The sequence below is a fragment of the Phragmites australis genome, chromosome 2, assembly GCF_958298935.1.
Source record: "Phragmites australis chromosome 2, lpPhrAust1.1, whole genome shotgun sequence".
NCBI classification, from domain to species: Eukaryota; Viridiplantae; Streptophyta; class Magnoliopsida; order Poales; family Poaceae; genus Phragmites; species Phragmites australis.
In genome coordinates this window covers 30,233,770-30,255,681 of record NC_084922.1, presented here as the reverse complement: position 1 = coordinate 30,255,681, position 21,912 = coordinate 30,233,770, and the positions used below count along the sequence as shown (strand labels likewise).

The window sequence follows — 21,912 nt, the reverse complement described above, 5'->3', positions numbered from 1 at the left end:
GAATATTTCTGTGGTCATTACATAAAAACAGGATCCCATCTGCAGATTAGTTACTTAAGAAAAATTAGAAGGGTAGTGAATGGTGTAAATTGTGCGGTCTTAGTGAGACTGCACATCATATCATGTTTCAGTGCCTGATGCTTGTTTTATTTGGTGTGTTTGTAGAGATGCTTTTCACTGGCAGTCTGTGCCAGATCCACTTTGAGTTTTTAGAAACTTGCTCACTGGTAGAAGTTATAGAGAGAAGCTTCTTCTAATTTTTCTTTTAGGTGCTGTATGTTGGACTCTTTGGCTAACACATAATTATTTTGTTTTTCAAAACAAACTCTCTCCCTCCCCTTAGGCTATCATTTATAGGTTGATCTCATTCATGACGTGGTGGAAGCTGATTGTCAAGGCACCTGGTCGAGCGTAGCTGGAGGAAATGAGTAAGAAGATCAAATTGGAGGTGGATACTCATCATGAAAAACACTTTTCTACTAGATTGCCAGCTGGAATTGGATAGTTCTTTTGTTGCTTCCTTATCTTCTGGGGTGCACTAGTCTATTATATATGATACTTTTTTTGCTACCTGGAAGTTCAGTTCTTGTTAGAGGTGGTTTTAGAGTTGTTGTTGGTTAGATGATGTTCTGTTAGAGTTACTCTGGCAGTGTTTCTGTTGCTTGCTTGTTATTCAAATTTATGTACGTTGTTTCCCAGTGTGGACTGGGGTGCTTTCTATAAAACGGGGCCAAGCCTTTAGTCTGACACAGTGCACGTACCTGAGGAGGCAGTGGGTTGGAGCGCGTCAGTGACAGAGGAGACGGGGATGTGGTCAAGGAACGACTAGAGCGCCTCTGTCCAGTACCCCCCCCCCCCCGTCGTTGTCTCTCCGCTTCCTCCGGTGGCTCATTTGCCCACTGCCGCTTCTCTTGACATCTCCATCTTCGCCCCTGTCTCTACTCTCTCTGCGTTTGCCGACTCTTGCAGTTTTAGCCTTAATCGGGTAAATTTCCCCTTCAACGTGCTGACAATTTTGTGATGTCCTTTTGTGGTTTTCACTAGTGGTTGCCGGGACACGTGTGCGGGTGCTCCAGGACACATGGCTCGACACCGTGCGTACATGTGTTGCATTCCGATTCGATTACGGTGTGTTTGGTTCTGGCATCTCCCCCTCCTAACCTAGCGGATGCGTAGAATCCTGAAAAGAACCTTGTTTTTTTAGGTAGAAAAGAACCTTGTTTCGTTGCATGCATCTACTGTTCCAGTCTGGCTCGGTAGATGCAAATATACGGTTTCATATGATCTAGTAGTGAAGCTCCAGCTTCACTCTACAGCCTGGCCCGGTGCATGCATGCTCTGCATCTGAACACTGCATCTGCTCATGTAAACGGGTCCACTTATCAGTGTCACTAAATCATCTTCATGTGAGTAATTAATCATAATTTTAACTCTTCTATCCACTCATACGGTCTTAAATTCAGTCAAACAAATAGAAACAGTGGTCACCTGTCTAGAAAATATAACCAACAAAATATTTTTATTTTAAACAAATATAACTCCACTCAGACTGCTTATACAATACAATTCTATGAAACCTCATCGAATAAAACCAAACACAACCTTAGGCTGCATTTGGTTCAGGGCTAAGAGTCGAGTTAGAAACTCCACATCTCAAACACGAACAAGTCATGCAAGATGAAAAGTCAAGGAAGATTTTTAACCTTTTAACCGAGGATTAAACTAGCAAACAAGAAAAGTAGAATTATACCGAAACATCGATGGCTCCTAAGCAGGTTCACAGAATCGTCGGTAACAACTGGATTATCACGGTTACCAGCTGATTCGGTCCGCACCGCATTCATAAATTAACAAGTCTTCGGTTAGGTGCAAATTCAAAATTAAAAAAAAATTAAAAAATTGATAAAATTCGATCAGTTTCTGCTAAATTTCACTAAATTACTGTGTAGTTATTGCGGTTTTCACAATAATCACCAGGAGACGGTTCTCGAAGATCAAAGTATTTGTAAACCCTACTCCTGAATGAGAGAAATAAATCGAGAGGCTGGGTCTTTGTGGTATGCGATGAGGTTGGTGTGATCCAAGCAATTGGTTTTGGGGAAATAACAAGGGCACGCAGGTCCTCTGCAACAATAGCAGAGAGACATTGTTTCTACAGTAAATTCAATCTAGTGCTACAGGGCCCTGCATACACACCTCAACAATTCTGTTATAGCACTAAATCTGGACTGTTGGCTTCCGATCGGATGGTTAAAACCCTCTCCTAATGCAGATGATTGTTCATTATCTGCATTGAGACCTCTATTATAGAGGATCTCGATCCCAAGACTGTGCAGTGCTATGCATGCAGAACTGGAAGCTACTCAAGAAGCTCTCTATCAGGTAGGTGAATGGGACATGACGAGAATTATACTGGAGTCTGATGCTACGAACCCAATTGTTGCTCTCATAAGCGCCTCCTTTAATCTATCTCCTCTTGGTATTTTGGCGATGGAAGCTCAAAGTCTTATGCCATGTACTTCACTAAAGCTAGGGTTGTTTATTGCCCTCGCGAATGTAATTCGGTTGTCAATGTCTTAGCAAAATATGATGCTAGCCTAGTTGAGGATGATCCTATCCTCAGCTCTAGCTGAATCATTTTTCGGACATTGTAACTAGTTGTGTGGCCAGCGATTTAGCAGTGCCAGCGGCCTAATACAGCCTAACTCCACTAAAAAAAAAGTAGAATGACCTACAATGATTAACTCCTCCTCAACCACCCAATCAAATACAAGCAGTAACTTAGGCCAAAATCCATCAAAGAAGGAACTTAGCCTAACTCAGTTGGTTGAAGATATAGATGTATACCTAGACCACTCAAGCGACTCCTCATCAATGCAAATTAGGTGTCTATATCTTATTAACATGAAGTTGCATAGTTCCTCCTAGATTGGTCTAAAAAAGATGAGTGCATTTCACAAAACAACTATTTTGATCTAATACCCACATAACTACAACTATTTTGACATGTATTATAGAACAACAACTATTTTGACACTAGGTACTACTGATCTACAACTTTTGTGTAGCTACATGTGCTTTGAAATTATTGATAAACTTATATTTGGCACGAAAGTCTAAATGGGCTTATATTTAGAATCGGAGGTAATACAATGCACCATAAAAATTAGCTAGAATTTCCTCAGGAACCCATATAGAAATTCCTAATTACTTCATTTGATCCAAAACATAAGTCATTTTAGACTTGACCATAAGAATTATAGAAGTGATTGAAATGATCATGCAACATTTAAGCAATAAATTAGATAGATGTGAGTCATTATAAACGAAGCACTAAGTGAAATATATCGCTGCTAGTACAAGTGAATAGTAAGGGATAAATAAGAAAAAAAAATAGAAAAGTACCTCGAGAGTGCAAAACAATTCAAATTTGGTGAGGAGTGGGGAAGACTAAAAAAAAACACATATTTTGGATCAGAGAGTGTAACCCATGCCTATTTGCCAGAGCTCTAACTCTAAGAATATTTAGAGCTGATCATCACTAGCTCTAGAAATTTTTAGATCTGGAGCTGTGGACATATTGGATGTCTTTAGTTGAGATATTTTATTCTTATTTTAGACTGAAACCATATATTTAAATCACTTTATTTTATCCTACAAACTCTAAATCTTATATAGATCTCGAAGCTAGAGCTCTGCCAAAAAAGTTATGAGGAATCGACCATATCTGTTTCAATAAAGTAAGCCTGTTTATGGGCCGCTCATTTTTGTCAAGCTTATGTCCTAAATTTTAATGTCAATGCAAATAGACCTGAGCCCCAAAGTAAGTTTTATGTATACATTTTTCTTTTCCATTTATGATTTTTTACAACCTAGAACTAAATACATGATATTTTATTTTCCCAAATGTGGGAACAATATAATGAATTAATGATAGGGTTTTCGAGCTTTGGATCTTATCGTCCTGTCTATAAATTAAAAATTACATTATGAATTGACAACTAAAAAAATATGGATGATAGTCTAACAAAAGAGTGGTGCAAATTTCTGAAGAACTAGCTGGCACCCCGCGTGTTGGCGCGGGAAGAGTCAAGATTGTAAATTACCATCTACATATGTATTATACATACTATATATTGTTAGTATATACCCAATATGAATACTAATATTGTTGTATAACTATATTATATGGTATGTATGTTATTGTTGTTAGCTCACACAATATGTGTTAACTAATTTGGGTTATATACCATATGTATACCACTATATAAATATGTATATATGTCATATGCAATATGCTATTAGTCAATATGTGTATTATGCATATAAATATGGTAACATGGTAATATGACATATGCTACATATGGATACCGAACCATGTATATGTATACAAAGTATTGCAAATATATTAGGCGTAAATTGTATTAATCATATATGTAACATATATCATATAATATATGATTACCATATTATATGCATACATGTATGTAACATATATGTTGTATTATAATGGATACATATGAATATGGTATGTTACATTAACATATATATACAATGTAATGGCATAACATATAATATGTAACTATATAATATGTTATATCATATATAACATATTGTATATAGTATAATATATATTATATAATATGGTATAACATGTTATATATTGTATAATATATATTGTATGCATATATTATATGTAGCATATAATATGCTATGTCATTATATATATATATATATATATATATATATATATATATATATATATAGGAAAACTAGTATGTACTCCTGGGTGTATGTACTCCCACCTCTCATATACCACTTTTACACGTGTGTTATACTTCTTTATCACTTTAAATATACTTCATTAGTAATTATAAGATACTACAATACAAATCCCACGAAAATTTTTATGAAATTCCATGATTTTTATCATAATTTGCGTATATACTTCTTTTATGTATAAAAAAGAGTATATAGCAAAAATGAAAGGCTAACATTGAATTTTTTTTCATACAACTCATATTGGAGTATCTTAGAATTAGTATTAGAGTATACTAAAAATGATAAAAGAGTATAAAGTGTTTGTTTAGGTGGTATATTGCATGTGGGAGTACATACTCCTAGGAGTATAGAATAGGTGTCCTATATATATATATATATATATATTATTCCATTATATATGGTAATATGTAACATCTATATGTATAATATGTTATATGATATGGACACAATATATATATATATATATATATATATATATATATATATATATATATGTTATACCATATATAACGTATTGTATATGGTATAACATATATGTGTCCATATAACATATAATATGTACAATATAATATAGCATATATTATGGTACCATTATCCATATATAACATATGTTTTAATATGTAATATGTTACTAATAAATAGATATTATATATAACAAATTATATATATGAGTATAACATATTGTATTCATATAACATTATGGTATAACATATATATTGTATATATATTATATGTGTATATGGAAACATATATGTTATACCATATACAATATGCTATATATGGTATAACATATTATATTGTTATATACATATATGTTATACCATATAATTACATATATGGTATATAAGTACACATGGATACATATTATATAACATATATGTGTATGTAATTACATGTATGTATCAATGTGTAATCATCATATATGTTTTATATGGATAATGGTACCATATATATTATATATGTTATATAATATGTATCCATGGATGTATCCATGTGTAACTATATACCATAAATGTAATTATATGTTATATACATATGTATCCATGTAGTATATAGTAACAATATAGTACCATGTATCTATATGGTACATATTGTGCGATCATGTACTATGCATACATACGTAATTATTAGTAATATTGTAACGTGTATGTTATGTTGTATATATATTACTGTAACATATATGTTATACATATTACTATTTATATACATGCGATTACAATTATATATGATAATATGTAATATCCATATATATAATATGTTATGTAATATGGATATAATATTAAAATGGTAAAAATGTATATAAATAGACCATCGCAAAGGAACATACTTTTTCACCAAGTAACGTAGTGTTGAAAATAATTTTAGAAATTATTACAGCACATGAGAGGAATATTAGTGATTTTTCAAATTTGTGGGAATTTTTTATGGGCTTAAAAATTACAAGAAGTTCTGAAAGTAGCCCTTTTTAGAGTTTTTTATTTTGAAACTTGCACTAGGTATTAAGGTGTATCCTTATAAAATAGATTCATCATGAATTGTAGGACGCATAGAAAAAATTCATAAATTTTAGAGCATAGGAGCCTCACTAATCACTATCCAAATAGAGAAAGAGGAGAAGCCCCGTGGGTACTATGTGTCTACGGATATTATTCATCCGACAAGTGCAACAGTAAATGCAAGTGTCGTGTTCGATGTGGGCAAAAACTATAGTATTGATGCATTGTCCTTGTTGTGCATGATAACACACCGTGAGGAAAAAAAATATAGCAAAGGGAAAAAAACACTAGACATACGGAAGAACCTGCGGGACCAAGCATCAACCAACAATGCGGACAATATCGTATAAAAAAAACAATGCAAATCATTTATCAAGAGAGAAGACCAGTAGGCCTCAGGCAGTTGCACCAGCAGAGTCCAAAGCATGCTTTATTATGCGTCTGGACGGTCTATTGCATACCTACAAATCATGGCTCTCATTCTCCGGTACAAAGAGAGCATGCTAGATACTACTACAGCACAGTTCAAGAACAGAACTACTTACACGGGTGAAAAAATAGTGTTCAGGGTTCACTGATGCTTATACTGCAATAGGAGTATCAACTTATGTCCAACAAGGAACAGATGGCAATAGTCATGACGATGGTCTAGCGCCTCATCACGTAGTAATACAGCTTTCAAATGCATCGATGCTAGAGTAACATAGCGTTCAGACCCGGTGGAAGGCAAACACCGCTAAATGGCACCGGATAATTGGACTCAGCGCTTCCTCCTATTTGTTCGCCACTGTTTCAGGACGAACTGGACAGCTTCCTTCAGAGTCACTTTTCGGTCTTCTTTAAAGTTCCACAGCTCTCCCACAGAATAGCTGCCACTAGATTTGTACTCATTAACTTCACGCAGTGCCTTTGTTACCAACGCATAGATTTCTTCGCCATATTCTTCTTTTAATTCTCGAAGCTTTGAATCATCCTCAATTATTTCCTACACCACAGCATGCACCAATTAATGTATATAAGGTACCCCCGGCAATGCTTACAAAATGTAAGTCATCCATAAAATCAGATAATAATCGAGGATACATGGTTGACCCGGATCCGTTTGACCCAATTAAACAGGAAAATGAAGGATAGAAAGCCCATACTCCTAATGAGCTTATAGGACAATATCCATACCATTGCCTGGACATAATTGTAAGTGGAACAGGGTGTACAGGAGCTAGCACTTAGCAAATATCCAAGACGACAAAATTGCATATGCATAATTATAAAGCATTTTATATTCAAAATGCCACTCCAAATCAAATGAGATATCCATGCAAGATATGGGATCTAACCATTCAGGAGACGTAAAATTAACAACTTTTACAGGACAGGGTTGGATTATCATAACTTGAAAATTACAAGTTACTAGTTCAATGCACATGCTTTGCACGTCGAGCGACGCGCACTGTGCGGCGACACGTGGGCCCACACGTGAGCGCGCGCTCCGCGCGGTGCGGTAATGCATGGGCGGGAGTACGTGGGCCCACGCTTGAGCGCGCGTGCGCGGTGCAGCAGCGTGTGGGCGGGAGCGTGCGGGCCCACGCATGAGCACGCGGTGCGGGAGGTCGTGGGACCCACAGAAGGGCAGACCGCGGGAAGGAAGTACTACATCCTTTTTAAGTAGTATAGATAGAGCTAGGGAAGTGTATAGAAGTAGTATTTACAAATGAAGATTCATACCATCTCCTTGCCATCCGCCATTACCAGCCTGAAAGGGTGCCAATCAGGATTTTTTATTTCAGCTTCCCATTTAGAACAAAGTAAGGCAGCAGTAACTTCTGCATCTTCTTCTGAATACTTCTTTCTGCAAGCCTTTGAAAATGCTTTCAGATCAAGCTCCCCCATTCTCTTGATCCCTATATGTGCCCGCCCACCGGCAAGATCAAGCAAGCCCTGTGGAGCATGCGTAGATCAAAAGATGAATGACCATGAAGCCAGATGGCTAACATTAATCACATAGATCTCATCAATGAAATGACATAGCACAGTAAACACCTCCCAATTAATTGACTTAAGGTAACGTACATTTTCCAGCTCTTTCCGAGCTTCTTGCAGTTCAATATTGCTTTTGCTTTCTTTGATAACCAGAGTTTGGTTAAGTGACTCCATTGCATCCAGTTCATCTATCTTTTCTTGCAGCTCCTCACTCAACTCATTAATTTTATTCTTTGACACTGAATCTTCGTCACCTGGCATATGCTCCATTACTTTCAATTTGCCCTTCAGCTGCTGTATTTCTAATTCAAGCTTCTGTTTTGCATCCAATTGCTGTTCTAACTTCAGAATCTTGTTTAAAGCAGCTTGTTTCTCTCTCTGCAGTTTCAATACAGTAAGATTTTCCATAGCTTCAAACCCTAAAGTATCGTATCACAAAAGGGGGACAGGATGCATACCTTTTGTTCTTCCACAAGCTTCAGCACATTTTCATCAGCTTTCTGCTGTTCCAATGTTGCCAGTTTGAGATGGCTTGATTTGATTGCATTCTGAATTCAAGCAACAATAAATCACGTAAGTTGTATAGATATTTCTAATTGATAGGGCCTAACCATCTATACTGTAGTAACCTAACACAGCATGCAAAATTATGCCGAACAAAGAAAACCCATGGAGATAACTAATATGAAGCAGTAGCTAATAGAAAATCAGTATCATCTGCAATGTGCAAATTAACTAATGAGACACTTGGGAAATCAACTTTCAACATTCTTTTAAAGAGGAGAAATTCTACGATTTGCCATCGAATAATCACCGATTCTACAATTTGCCATCGAATAAATTCCGTTTACTTCTATACCATCGAATAAATGATTCGGTTCCTTATCCGCCATCGAGTCATCTGATTTTTTAAAAATTCCGAAACTGCCCTCCGCTGGACTCCTTTAGCTCATTATAAACAGTACCCGAGAGCTCAAAAAAGTCACAAAAAATATGTCAATTTTTGTGCACGCTCTATAATTCATAATCAACCCATTTTAACTGCATTCACTAAAAAATACTGTGTAGAATTCAAACTAAAAATCCTCAAAATATGCTACTTTTGTAACTTCTCGCAATTTTTAAGCCTCACAAAAATTTACAAAAAATCTGAGAAAATTTACTAATATTCCTCTAATGTGATGTAATAATTTCTAAAATTATCTCCTGTGGTGAAAAAGTGAGTTCTTTGAAATGCACAGTATTACAAAAGTAGCACATTTTGAGGAATTTTAGTTTGAATTCTACACAGTATTTTTAGGTGAATACAGTTAAAATGGGTTGATTATGAATTATAGAGCGTGCACAAAAATCGACATATTTTTTTGTGACTTTTTTGAGCTCTCGGGTACTGTTTATAATGGGCTGAAGAGTCCCGCGGAGGGCAGTTTCGGAATTCAGATGGCTCGATGGCGGATAAGGAACCAAATCATTTATTCGATGATATAGAAGTAAACGAAATTTATTCGATGGCAAATCGTAGAATCGATGTCTATTCGATGGCAAATCGTAGAATTTCTCTTTAAAGGGGGGGGGGGGGGGAGGAGAAAAGATGGAAGAAATCACACACCTTCTGCTTCTCCTGCTCAAGGTTCCTTCTGTCGTAATCACTTTTTGCTGCAAGCTCATCAAGCTGCTTGGATCTCACATCAAGTTCATTCATTTTGGTCTCAAGTTCTGAACGCAGCTTCTGATTCTCATCAACGATCTTCTGAGAATGTCTGAGAGCTAGCTGCTGCATCTTGCGAATTTCTGGTGATGGTTATGCTTAAGTGATCATTCAGCAATTGAAAACTTGCAGCTGTTGAGGATAGAAAATTTGAAATACAACTAGACCCCTATACAACAGATAAGTAGCAAAAAAATTAACATAAACCTTCATTATATGACTGGAGAAGTTGTTCCCTTTGCCCCATCATCTTCTCAAGTGATGCAGTTGTCTCACTGTATTTGCATTGAAGTTCCTGTAAGTACCTATTCTTTACCTCAATTTGGTTGGCTAAATTAGCCACAAGTTTATCAGTTTTACGCGCTCCTTCATTTGCAAGATCATTGACAGATTTCAAGTCACCGTTTTTTCTCAAGTGGTCCCCTATTAGCCCTGGAGAATTGTAATCTTCAGCACGTGCAACCCATCCATAAAGCTCTGATCCCTGATTCTTTCTTTCCGCCCAGTCCTTTTTACCACATCCTCCTGCCGCGAAGTGACTTTCAAAGGTACGTGCATTTCTGAAACCATTCCAGTCCTTTCCAAACTCAACAATAGCATTCCCTGTATGACCTCTAAAAGTCCATAATGGAATTACCTTTTGAGGGCAGAAGTGTGATAGTTGCTCCTTCAAACGACTTCCACTGCCACCAACTTGGCGCCCACCCTTCCACTCAGTAGGAACATTAATTAGAATGCCCATCCAGGGCCACACAAACTTCTCATCTCTGTTCTGAAGAGGTTGTGGCTCCATAGGAATTATCTGTGACGGAGGCTCAGGTGATTTAGCAAGGTCATTCTTCAAATGTTTGACAAGGGCACGATGGGTTGCTTTTTCTTTTGCCTGTCGATTAGGTCCTGCACTTAAACCTGAGGCATGCTGAAGTAGACTATTTTTACTGTAATTATTCTTCTTCTTACTGCAACAGAATGGACAACTGTAGCTCTCTCCATTCTTCTTAACCTTTAAATCTCCTGACATCAGCCTTGCATAAATTTTGCCTTCATACTCATCAATCTCAGAATCACTGATTTCTGTATCTTCGTCGGAACTATGATCCATTTTCAAGAAGGAAAGGAAAGGAAAGGAAATATAGATAACCTAATAAGGAAAAAAAGAAGATTGAGAACATAATAACTGTTATATTTTTTTAACTAATCTTACGTTTCAGAATGCCAATAAGCATATCAGAACTTGTAATACCAGACGATATATATAGACAACACAACAAGCATGAATTATGGACAAGTTATTACCCTTTAACATATGCATAACACCAATGTCCAAAAAAACTATGAACTCTACATGTGCCAGAGCAATTAACTTGGTTTTTTATCCTCATTTTGCCCAAAAGGGCTAACCCAGCAGCCAGCGCTACTATGTTTGGAACCAAAGCATTATATGATATTCCTAACCCACACAGTAATTTATTTGGTTCTAAACGCCATACACTACATTTGGGTAGTTGGGACAACTTGGGCAGTACACCACTAGGCTGGGGTCTGCTCAGTGTATCTGTGCTCTTAATATTCTATTCACGTTCTTCTTGAAACAAGAATAGTTTATCAGAGAGATAGGAAGTGGGGCCGGGCAACGTGCATTTTCTCATATTAAAATTTTCAAACCACTTTTCCCTTAAATTGCAGAAAAAATAAGAAGTAGAATTCTAAATTGTTTCAACTTTCAAAACCATATAGGTGACACAAATTACTCAGAAAGTTCAAGCAGCTTCAAGTTCAATTAGATCAATCCATAAAGGAAAAAAAATTGACAAAATCATCACATCAAATTTGAAGCAATAATAGTAAGGAAAACAAAAGTTGAAGAGCACACAATCCTATTTTTGAAAGAGAGAAAATATCGTAAATTGTTAGGCCGTGTTTGGTTCTGCAGCCTTGCTTAGCCTCGCTTTGCCAGGCAAGCAAATACTTGCCTGCGTCAGAGGGAAGGATTAGCTCGCTCGCATTGGTGAAGAAAAACTGGAAAGTGCAGGCACTGAGGCAACCATTTCCTGTGAACCAAACACACTTCCTACACCAACTTCTCGCTGAGCCTGGCAAGGCGAGCCCCACAGCAGGATCCAAATGCGCCCTTAGAGCAAATCCAATAATAAAGTCAAGCTCTTGGCTATAAGTCAAGCCACATCAGCAATGTAACAGCTAGCCCATACAACAATAGTCTCTTGCTTGTCTCTAGACAATAAATCTGCAATTTTTTATTTCCTCCACCAGGCCTACTTTCCATCCATCCCCTCTTGAGCCAACGACCACGACAGGGCCGGGACCTCACCTCTGCCCGCGCCGGCCCTAAGCAAGACAAAGCCCACCTCGCCTCTTCTCGCGTCGGCCCCAAGCAAGACAGCTGCCCACCTCGCTGTTGCGTGCCACCCCGAGCATGGCAGCCACCCACCTCGCAGCCACGCGCCCCCTGAGCTCCCAACCACCCACCTTGCCACCGCGACGAGTGTGTTGCCCCGAGCTCCGAGCCGCCCACCTTGCCGCCATGCTGAGCTCGACGTCGTGGCCGAGCTCACTAGCTCTGCGCACTAGTTGGCGTCGACGTTGTCAGCCTCGCAAGCTCGAGCTCCACGCCACTGCCAAGCGCTTCTCGAGTTGTCCCATGTGGCCACGGGAACTACAAATCCGGGAAGGGCCATACAAATCGAGGGTCGCCGAGCACTCCAATACCTCCCTCTTGGCCCCTGCGCCATCGGCTTGATGAAGGCGGTCCCACAAACCGCGTGAGTTTGCGACAACCTTGGATGCAAGTGGGCTCATGATGGTCGATACGTCAGGCGATGGCAGGAGCGACAAGCTCACCTCTCTCTCCTCCCCTCTCCACCTCATCGACGAAGATGACATGGCGGGTGTTTCGCCCATTATTGGACTTGCTCTTAGTCTACAACTACAAACAACATAAAGCATATTGGCAGGGCAAAAAGACACCAACAGTTTTAGGGACACCATGTTCTAACCATTTCAACAAGAAGCAAGCAACTGCTCTATATCACAAGATTTCTCTCCGTAAGTGAAAGATGGGTTAGATGCTCAATATTGCTAAATGACATTAACCAAAACCCCATATGGGTTTCTTAACAAAACTTTCCAGATCAAAGTTGAAAGCCAATAAAGAAAGTTGGATCTTTTAATCTAATGAAGCATCATATAATGAATTTTACTACAAAAGATTCAGTTGGTGGTGGTGGTGGCGGCGGGTTCGCCTTAAGATCTTCTATGGAAAATAGGATCGAGAACTATGTCTATCCATGAGGTATAATTTCCGGAGGCATGATAACAGGATGCAAACTTTGCATCCATTTTCCAGATTTAAGGATGATTATCATGCTTGATGAGATTTGCGTGGTTGCTGTACAATGTTGATTTAATGTACATTTTCAGTTTTCGTTGCAAAGCACAGGAAACCTAGTCATTTATAAGGGGAAACTCACACTATTTTGACTTTTGAGTTTAGAATCTGTGGTATAATGATCTGAAACCCGTTAAATTTTCTATAATGAATAAATCTCAAGAGCAGTGACATATAGGTCATTGGTGGTCATGTTCTTGAATATAGCAACAGACCAGTCAAGCTGGCCGGGGCCAGCAAGTAACTAAGCAGATCAAGTACGAGTGTCACCACAACTCACAAACAAGACAGATCGAAGAGACCATAGAAGATCACTATGGAGTATGGACAGGGGGCTGACTTAAACGTGGGGAATGCGGGGTTCAAATCCTTTTGCAAATGAACAGTTACTAGCAATATTACATTGGTGATAGACACCAAAGTAAGGGTGCACCCGCAGTCCCGCGCCAAGGGTTAACTGAGTCCGATCTGGCGCGCTGGGGAAGAACCTAATCGAACCATGCGCCTACAAATCCGCAAGTAGCTACATGGGGAGAGAAATATTTCGATTCGAACCATCAATCCAACCAAACTCACTGTTGCAACAATCCAACCAAACTCACTGTTAGAACAATCCAAACAAATGCTCATGTGCCTTACCAACAAAAGAAATCAATCCAAGTGCATGCGGGTCTCCACTCTATGCCAATCCAGTACAGGGGAGGACGACTAGGAGAGGAGCTGCTGGAGGTAGACCAGGAGGGGAGGGGGGGAGTACGCCTAGGACGCCACTCGACGACCCCGCTCCGGCGGCCGGAATCGCACAAGCTCGACGGGATCTACGGCATAGCGGTGAAGAAGAAAGGGGAGGAATGGGATCCCGTATTTGCGTTGTTCTGTCTCTCGTAAAACTCTGCAGTCTGCACTGTGCAGTGGGCCCATGCATCTACAGTGCTACTCACGTCTCAGTTTAGTGACTTTTGTGGGTTGGGTTGTCGGAATTTGTCCTGATACGTAAAATTAGAAAAATAGATAATATATGTTGTTGTATTTATTAAAAGAGATAATATATTATTGTATTTATCAATCTAGTATTTGTATTTGGTATTTAAATTTTTCGAACCATATTTGACACCTCAGTTACCGAATATAGCCAACAGTACGTATTCAGCACCTCAGTGTCGAAAATTGCATATATTCAGCACCTCACGCGCTAAATATAGCCTGGCCTGCTACGCGGTTATGTCCTATCAGCTTTTGGCGCATAGCGTTTTCGGTGGGGCTGATCTTTTTCGGTGTTTGAGATATCAAATTTGAGTTTTCGAATTTTAAAGTGCTAAATACATATGCTAGATTTGTAAATACATCAATCTATTGTCTATTTTAGCAATTACGTCGATATATGTTATTTATTTTTGCATTTTTTTTTACCGGATGTCAAGCAGGAGACAAGAGTTTCTTCTGGATTTTCTTTCATCCATGTTAGTAAATGTTGTAATATGGTGGCTTATGTCCTAACTAGATCAGCTGATCAGCGGTTTGGTTTCATAAAGCTCTAGAGCTTATCCGAGCTTCTTTATGTAACGATCGGTTGAATTAATGAAAGCTACCCATTATCTAAAAAAACAAATCATCAGACAAGCCACCAGGGATAACATCAGCAAAGCGATAAGAGGGAGAAGAGGGAGAGCAGCCGAAGGGACAAGGCCACCCGCCATGGCGCTCTCGCTCTGGCTCTCCACCTCCTTCCTCCCCACCCCCGCCGCCGCGAGGGCCAACGCCCGCACCCTCCGCTCCGTCGTCCCCTCCCAGGTACGCGCGCTCCAACCCTACCTCCCGCGGTTCATGATCGTCGATCGGCCGCGCCGCCATCCCTTCTGAGAAACGAAATCGGTGGCGCTGCAGGGGATGCGCTGCTCGATGCGCAAGAAGGGGCTGCACCCGGAGATCTACGAGGACGCGAAGGTGTACTGCAACGGGGAGCTGGTGCTGGTGACGGGGGGCACCAAGCCGGAGTACACGGTGGACGTGTGGTCCGGGAACCACCCCTACTACGTGGGCGACACCTCGGCGCTGGTGGTCATGGACAGCCAGATCGAGAAGTTCCGCAAGAAGTGGGGGCACGTCAAGGAGTACTGGCCCGAGGACCAGTGGAGGGAGATGCACCCCGACGGCGACCCGGAGTTCGAGCCCGAGGGAGACAACTGAGCAACGCCTTCATTTCCCTCTTCCTCCCACGGTGCGTGGTCACCGATCATGTTTCTGTTGTTCTTGAATGGAATTCAGATTCGGCCCGTTTGCTTTGATAGTTTGATTCTCCCATCACGTCGTGTGGATGCGTTTGCATTGCTCTCGAGGTGTCCGGGTAATCTTGGCAATGGAACTATGGACATGAACACATCATACTAGCATATGATAGTCTAATGTTTCAATTTTGCGCGCTGCTCTTGGTATTCATATCGATTTACATGCGAATTGAGACGCTGTTTTAGTTTTGCACCGTCTAGTCATATGAAAACAACCAAATGCTACACCACTTGAGGACATGGATATCTCTTGTGCTACTGTTTGGACTAGCCCGCCAATCCGCAAGCGAGTACGTAGTTGTGGGTTATTATTTAGTTATTTTTTTTAATTTAATTAGTTAAGAGGGAATTTTTAGTTTATTTTTTAGTTTTAGATGAATTTAATAGTCCAAAAAATATAAAACTTGCATCTCTACTACTACGGCGTGGGGTTTGACCAAATTTAGCCATTTCAGATTATGTAATCCAATTTTCAGTCCTAAACTTTTTAAACTAGGTTCGATTGTAAACTACTCTTGCAATATTTGCTTGATGAGCAACACCTTGGGTGATCATTTTGTCCCGTGACATTCAGCCCACGTAACTTGGGTGTGGATGAGCGGCCCCAGCTCTCCAAGCCCATCCACTGAGGCCCTACCAGGCTTATCAGGTAAAGCCTAACTTCTGTTCAATTTGGTGCACATCCGTGAATGCACATCACGCATTTCCACGATGTTGTCAGTATCGGGGCATGTTTGGTATAGCTTATCATGATCTAATTTATCTAAGTGAAGTGATTTTTATGGAAAAATGATTATATATCTAAAATTGATTTTTTTTGTTGTAAATTTTATAGGGAAGTGTTTCTGTATGAAAAGTGAATCAAAGAAATTTGGTTTTTCCAATTCTCATCATCTAGTTATTTCAGAGAATCACTCTAGAAGCTACAAACTATCATTTAACAAATCTTCTACTAATTTCACTCTAGGAGCTTGTCAGTGTAATAGATAAGGAGTGCCCCACTAGGTGGGCATCCCGCTGCCAAATGTCACCCGATGGACGAATATTCTCAAGACCACAACTTCACCTTGTGATCAGGACAGGGCTCCATCGACTAGTCCCCTGGTCAAGGGTAAACCCTACGATCAGTCCTTACTAGTCGTAAAGTAGGTACTCACATAACCAATCAAATCATATTCAATATTATCCACTTAAGTTTTTTCTTTCCTCAAACACCTTTTTTCGACGAGCAAGGTCGTGAGCAGGTGTAGAGATATAGTGACTCATCCCATAACATTTAATACTACAAGACGGTCTCGTAAACGAGCGTGACGATTTTTGACGGACGAGACAAGACTTGCAGGTCGACCAGAGCAAGTCGGGCGTGTCTACCCCCGTCGTAGTCTGTAGAAAGTGTCTTTCAACAACCAGTCAGCGATTGATCTATGCCGTCGGATCATCTGACTCTGTTGGCTGCTGTATGTATTTGTCGCTCTTTGGTCCGAACTCGATGGTTCAAAAGTGTAGAGGCTGTAGAAAACTCGCCGTATCTCCTGTACATCCTTTGCGAATTTGGGTCACCAAACCAACAGGGCCTGCTTACGAGTTATGATCAGCATGCTCTGCCGGCTGCCGCAAAACAACTAAGGTATGACGGCAATCATCATCGATCAACTTGTCCAAAACGCGGACGAGATGATCGGTAGAAAAGATGGTAGTACTAGAACTACTAGTGCAGTGCCACCTCCCAGCATTCTAGAAAACAAGTCTGCCTCGGCGTTTACTCCTAATCAAAAGCCTAATCCGCACCAACACAGCAGTACTACTGACTACCGTAGTAGTTCTCCGAACAACGTCCAAGAGTCAACAAGACAGCTCGAACCCATCCATGCATCGATGAAGCAAGCAAGCGGCAGAAAAAGATACGGCCCTCTAAATTTAGGCAGACCGAATCATGCATTGAGCCCCCGAGGTGTTCCCGGCCGGCCAGGACACGCGTGACGCGGTCTGCTCTCCGTGCGGACAAGAAGACAGCGACGGCGAGGGAAGGAGCGGCGGTGGATGGTGAGAGTGGAGGGGAGTCGCGCGAGATGGAGGTTGGCGACGTGATTGGTCGGGGTGTGCTTGTTTGCAAAGCGGTTTGGTGGTGAAAGCAGACGTCGAAGCGATGGATCCATGGCGCTTTGATCGGGTGGGGGTGTTTGATTCTTGCTCTCGTGTCAGCGGAGAACGTTGGGCATGTTATCTTACTGTACCAAAAGGTTATATAGCTAAAGTTCGGTTGCTCTTCAACTAAGCGCCTGTAGCTCAGTGGATAGAGCGTCTGTTTCCTAAGCAGAAGGCCGTAGGTTCGACCCCTACCTGGCGCGATAATTTTTTGTTCACCGACGTTTGAGGTTACCTGGCATGTTATTTTTTTTGTTCACCGACGTTTGAGTCTGTCATGTCCTCAGCTTGTTTTTACTTTTAATTCTGCTCTTATAGTCTTATGTATGTGGAATAAACCTTGGCTGTTCACAAAGAACTGTTCTTTTCAGGGAGCATAAAGTTAAAAAGGACGATATGTCTTGACGAGTAACCTCGTGAAACTACATGATTAGTATAATTCGAGTCCAACAAATAATGTTGGTAAAATCTAATTTTTCGAGCGTGCATACGTTTAGCTTTTCGCACACACTTCGCTAGGGCTGTCGGATTGCGATTGCTTGGCTTTGAGTGCAATGTCCATCGACTGCATGGGATTGCAACAATGACATTTATTTTGCCATGATTGGCAAGGAACATTCACTTTACTCTCTCCTCCTGTCTCTCTATCCCTCCCCCCTTCTCCCTCTACCCCAAGTGTATTCGCATCCATGTTCTTATCATTATTGTTTCTCAGCTAAATTACAGGTATAGTTCTAATAGTTCTAATTAAATCTATGCCGTTATGACCTATCCCTATGTATCATTATTTTCTAGATTAATCAGAGAATATGTAGGGTTCACTTTTCTTCTCAGATTTTCATCAAAGGACTTTTTGCAACCATTCGAGAGTCAAAGCCACTGAACGTGCTTTGATGAAAGAGCGGAGCTTATGAAAAGGGGTAATCACGAGCCAATCACTAGGCTCATTGGGTTTGTATTTTAAAACGATACCAAACTTAGAAAGGCTAGTTTAGTACGCCAATAAGACGATAATTTTTTTTAATGATATTCATATGATTTTAAGGATTAAAGTGGTTCTTTTCCTTCTTTTCTTTTTGACAGATGCTACTGTCCTTTACTGAGCTCATGTTTGGGGCCAAAATTAAGGTTGTTTCGCTTTTGATGTCTTCAAAGATGCCCTGCAAAGCAGGTACACGCCTAGTAGGGTAACAAGGCAAATGTAAGACAAGAGTTCCAAACACGCTCTTAGTTGTTGACGCATGTTGTTTTCCTCCGTCATAAGCTAAAGTAGTTAATTAGGTCAAACTGCGGAAACAAAACTAGGTTGCCTTTGAATCAAACGGGGCCTTTGCCTTTCTTTTTTCTTTTTAAAGAAAAAGGCAATTATTAGGGCCCTTAATGTTTCTCCTACTAGCGGAAGAAAGAATTTTATTTGAATCTGACCATCCTGTAAATAAGCCGTGTTTGATATATTGGAGCAGGAGTACTATACTTGAGACGTAAACCAACCTTAAGTCCACTCCCAATGTCAATATATATTTTTTAAGAGTAATATCTATCTCCTTCCACCTCAAATGGGCACTAGTGAAGAAATTATCTCTCAAAAACAAAGTTTCTTTCCCATCTTAAAACATGTGCCCAAATCCTAGTTTTAATTAGCCCACATTTATTTGCTTGCTTCATACAACGAACACATAACATGGACATTAAGCACCTCAATGCATTTCTTAGCTTGTTTCTTGTGTTATTGTGCCTAGCTTATGTCTTATGAAAGACACTATCTCACTCTCTCTCTCTTCATTAATTTTTTGCCACGTCATAAAAAATCATGCGTGATATGATTATTTAATGCCTAAGAAATAAGTCAGGTAGAGCATTGGGTTGCCACATCATAAAAAATCCTACTTGATATGATCATTTAATACCTAAGAAATAAGTCAAGGTAGAGTATTGGGAGTAATCTAAGAATGTCTCCAACAGTGTAAGTAGGTGTTATCTATTATTTCTTCCATATCATCTGTAGAGCGTGCAAAATTTATCTCCCCAATAGTTGGTATATAACACAATTAAAGCTTTGATTAGTCCATCCACCCATATTCTCTCTAACCAATAACTATATACCTTTTCTCTTGTATTTAATGTCTCATGTATTATGTCTATAGATTAAGAGCTAGCTTTTATCTCTCTTGGGCACCTCTCTTCTCCACCTAGATGAAAATGTGACATGAATAATCTTATAGATAGCTGAATTGTAGAGATGCTCTAAGGCCATCTCCAACGGAGTCTTCAAATTTGAGGATTCTAGTGCTACAGTAATTTGCGGTTTACTGTAGCACTGGGAATTTATCTCTAACAGCTCCTCTATCCAGTGATACAGTACTGCTACAGTGTTAAGGATAAGGAATACTGTAATAGTGATAGGGATACTGTAATAGTATTTTAAGGATGAAAATTTGATGTAGCTGTTGGAGATGATCTAAGTAAAGTCTAATAATGACCATTCACTACATTCCATGCTCTGATGCGTCCCTCCCTTTTTCGTTCATCAAAGTCTAATCATTTTGCACCTCAAAGTCTGCGGCATTCATGGTTAAAAAAAGTTTTCACGCTTCCTCTCTATGTCTGTTCAGCTCAAAGTACTGACCGGTGACCTCACAACGACAGGAGTGCCTGATTTTGTGGCCTCGAGCACCGCCTCCTTCCTAAACATCAGCGCCGAAGATGTCTTTGGACCAGCTGCGCATCGATCCCTACTTGACCCGCAGCGATTAAGGCAGTGTTTCGATGTTTGAAGGAACCGTACCTGTACCATCGCGTTCCAAATATGAGCTCATCCCATGTTTAGATCGTTGAACCGAACGAACTTGTGCAGGAGTGATCGATACAGATTCCATGTATATTCGGCCGAGATCCTGAACGAGCTGGTTCACCGAAATCGGCCAAACTATGCTGTCAGGACGAACTCGTCCGTGTAAACCGTAAGCATTTTTTAAGCGCTCGCCTGATGCTCTAAAAGTCAAAACAGTGATTTTCTGTTGCTTAAAAAATCATAGATCTTTTGTATTTGTTTCATAATTTATGTACAACCCATTTTAATTATAATCACACAAAAAACCTATGTAGAATTGAAACTAAAATTCTCAAAAAACTATTTTTTTAACTTCTAATAATCGTTAGCGCATCAAATAAATTTCTAAAAAACTGAAAAAAAAACCATTAATATTCTTCTTATGTGATGGACTAATTTCTAAAATTATATGCAACACTAGGTTATATAACGAAAAAGTGAGTTTCTTTGTAATCCTCTATTTATATATTTTTTATCATCCTATATATCTCACCCAAGATCAAACCATTTAGCCAACCAAACAAAATCTTATACCAATTTGTCTTATTCCATATAACTAACAAAACATATTTTCGCATCATACCATACATCTAACCAAATAATCTACTTGTACCATCTCATTCAGAACCATCCCGTCTAATCCCATCCTATCCAAGACGATCACACCCTATTCAACTTTGTTCAACCAATTAAACGCTACCTAATTAGCGAAATCGTGCAGTGCTCGCTTCCCATAATACCTGAAGCGCCTACTGGCTGCTGCATGATCTCGTCGTTGTTTTGCTTGTTTCGTTCCGCCCTTTATCGGCGTGAGCCGTCCGTGTGCACGTTGCGCACCTCACACTTCCATTTGGAAGGCTTGCCATGTAAGTGTCTAGAGTATCTTTTTTAAGGAGACACGTAAGTGTCTTACAATGTTGTCTATAGGACCGAGATTGACTACTAGAAGAAGGGTGAATATGCGTCTTAACAAATTTCTTTTGAAACTAATGGTATTTTCCTATTTGATCACCCAACGCATCTCAAATCTAAGCGGAAGCAAAAACACTAGGGAGACTATATAAGAAAGGAAGTTTCGAGGTAACTCAACTCCACGGATGATATATGACTCATATGTTCCATTTAAGACCATTTCATTTATCTTAGTGCATAAAAACTTACAATTTTAAATCAACACAAGCTACCTAGAGAAGAAAACCTCCAAATTGATAGGATAGAGGTAAAAAAATTTAATACCCATTTGTACACATATATGTGTAAATTTTATACCTCTAACAATA

General features: G+C 39.6%; 2 protein-coding genes and 1 non-coding gene across 3 annotated transcripts; 2 read left to right on the top strand and 1 right to left on the bottom strand.

The window, feature by feature from the left end:
* Nucleotides 1–6,692: 6,692 nt before the first annotated feature.
* On the bottom strand, nucleotides 6,693–14,293 carry LOC133908322 (protein INVOLVED IN DE NOVO 2-like). Its single transcript, XM_062350310.1, has 7 exons — nucleotides 14,012–14,293; nucleotides 10,174–11,107; nucleotides 9,868–10,049; nucleotides 8,717–8,806; nucleotides 8,349–8,636; nucleotides 8,004–8,216; nucleotides 6,693–7,263 (listed from the first exon to the last, which is right to left on the bottom strand). The coding sequence occupies exons 2-7, from the start codon at nucleotides 11,066–11,068 to the stop codon at nucleotides 7,039–7,041; spliced, it is 1,893 nt and encodes a 630-aa protein (XP_062206294.1). The 5' UTR covers nucleotides 11,069–11,107; nucleotides 14,012–14,293; the 3' UTR covers nucleotides 6,693–7,038.
* A 686-nt stretch (nucleotides 14,294–14,979) lies between these two features.
* LOC133908320 (uncharacterized) lies at nucleotides 14,980–15,794 on the top strand. Its single transcript, XM_062350308.1, has 2 exons — nucleotides 14,980–15,163; nucleotides 15,257–15,794. The coding sequence occupies exons 1-2, from the start codon at nucleotides 15,068–15,070 to the stop codon at nucleotides 15,557–15,559; spliced, it is 399 nt and encodes a 132-aa protein (XP_062206292.1). The 5' UTR covers nucleotides 14,980–15,067; the 3' UTR covers nucleotides 15,560–15,794.
* Nucleotides 15,795–17,932: 2,138 nt separating this feature from the next.
* On the top strand, nucleotides 17,933–18,005 carry TRNAR-CCU (transfer RNA arginine (anticodon CCU)). Its single transcript has one exon. It is a non-coding gene; the product is annotated as a tRNA-Arg (tRNA).
* The last annotated feature ends 3,907 nt before the right edge of the window (nucleotides 18,006–21,912 follow it).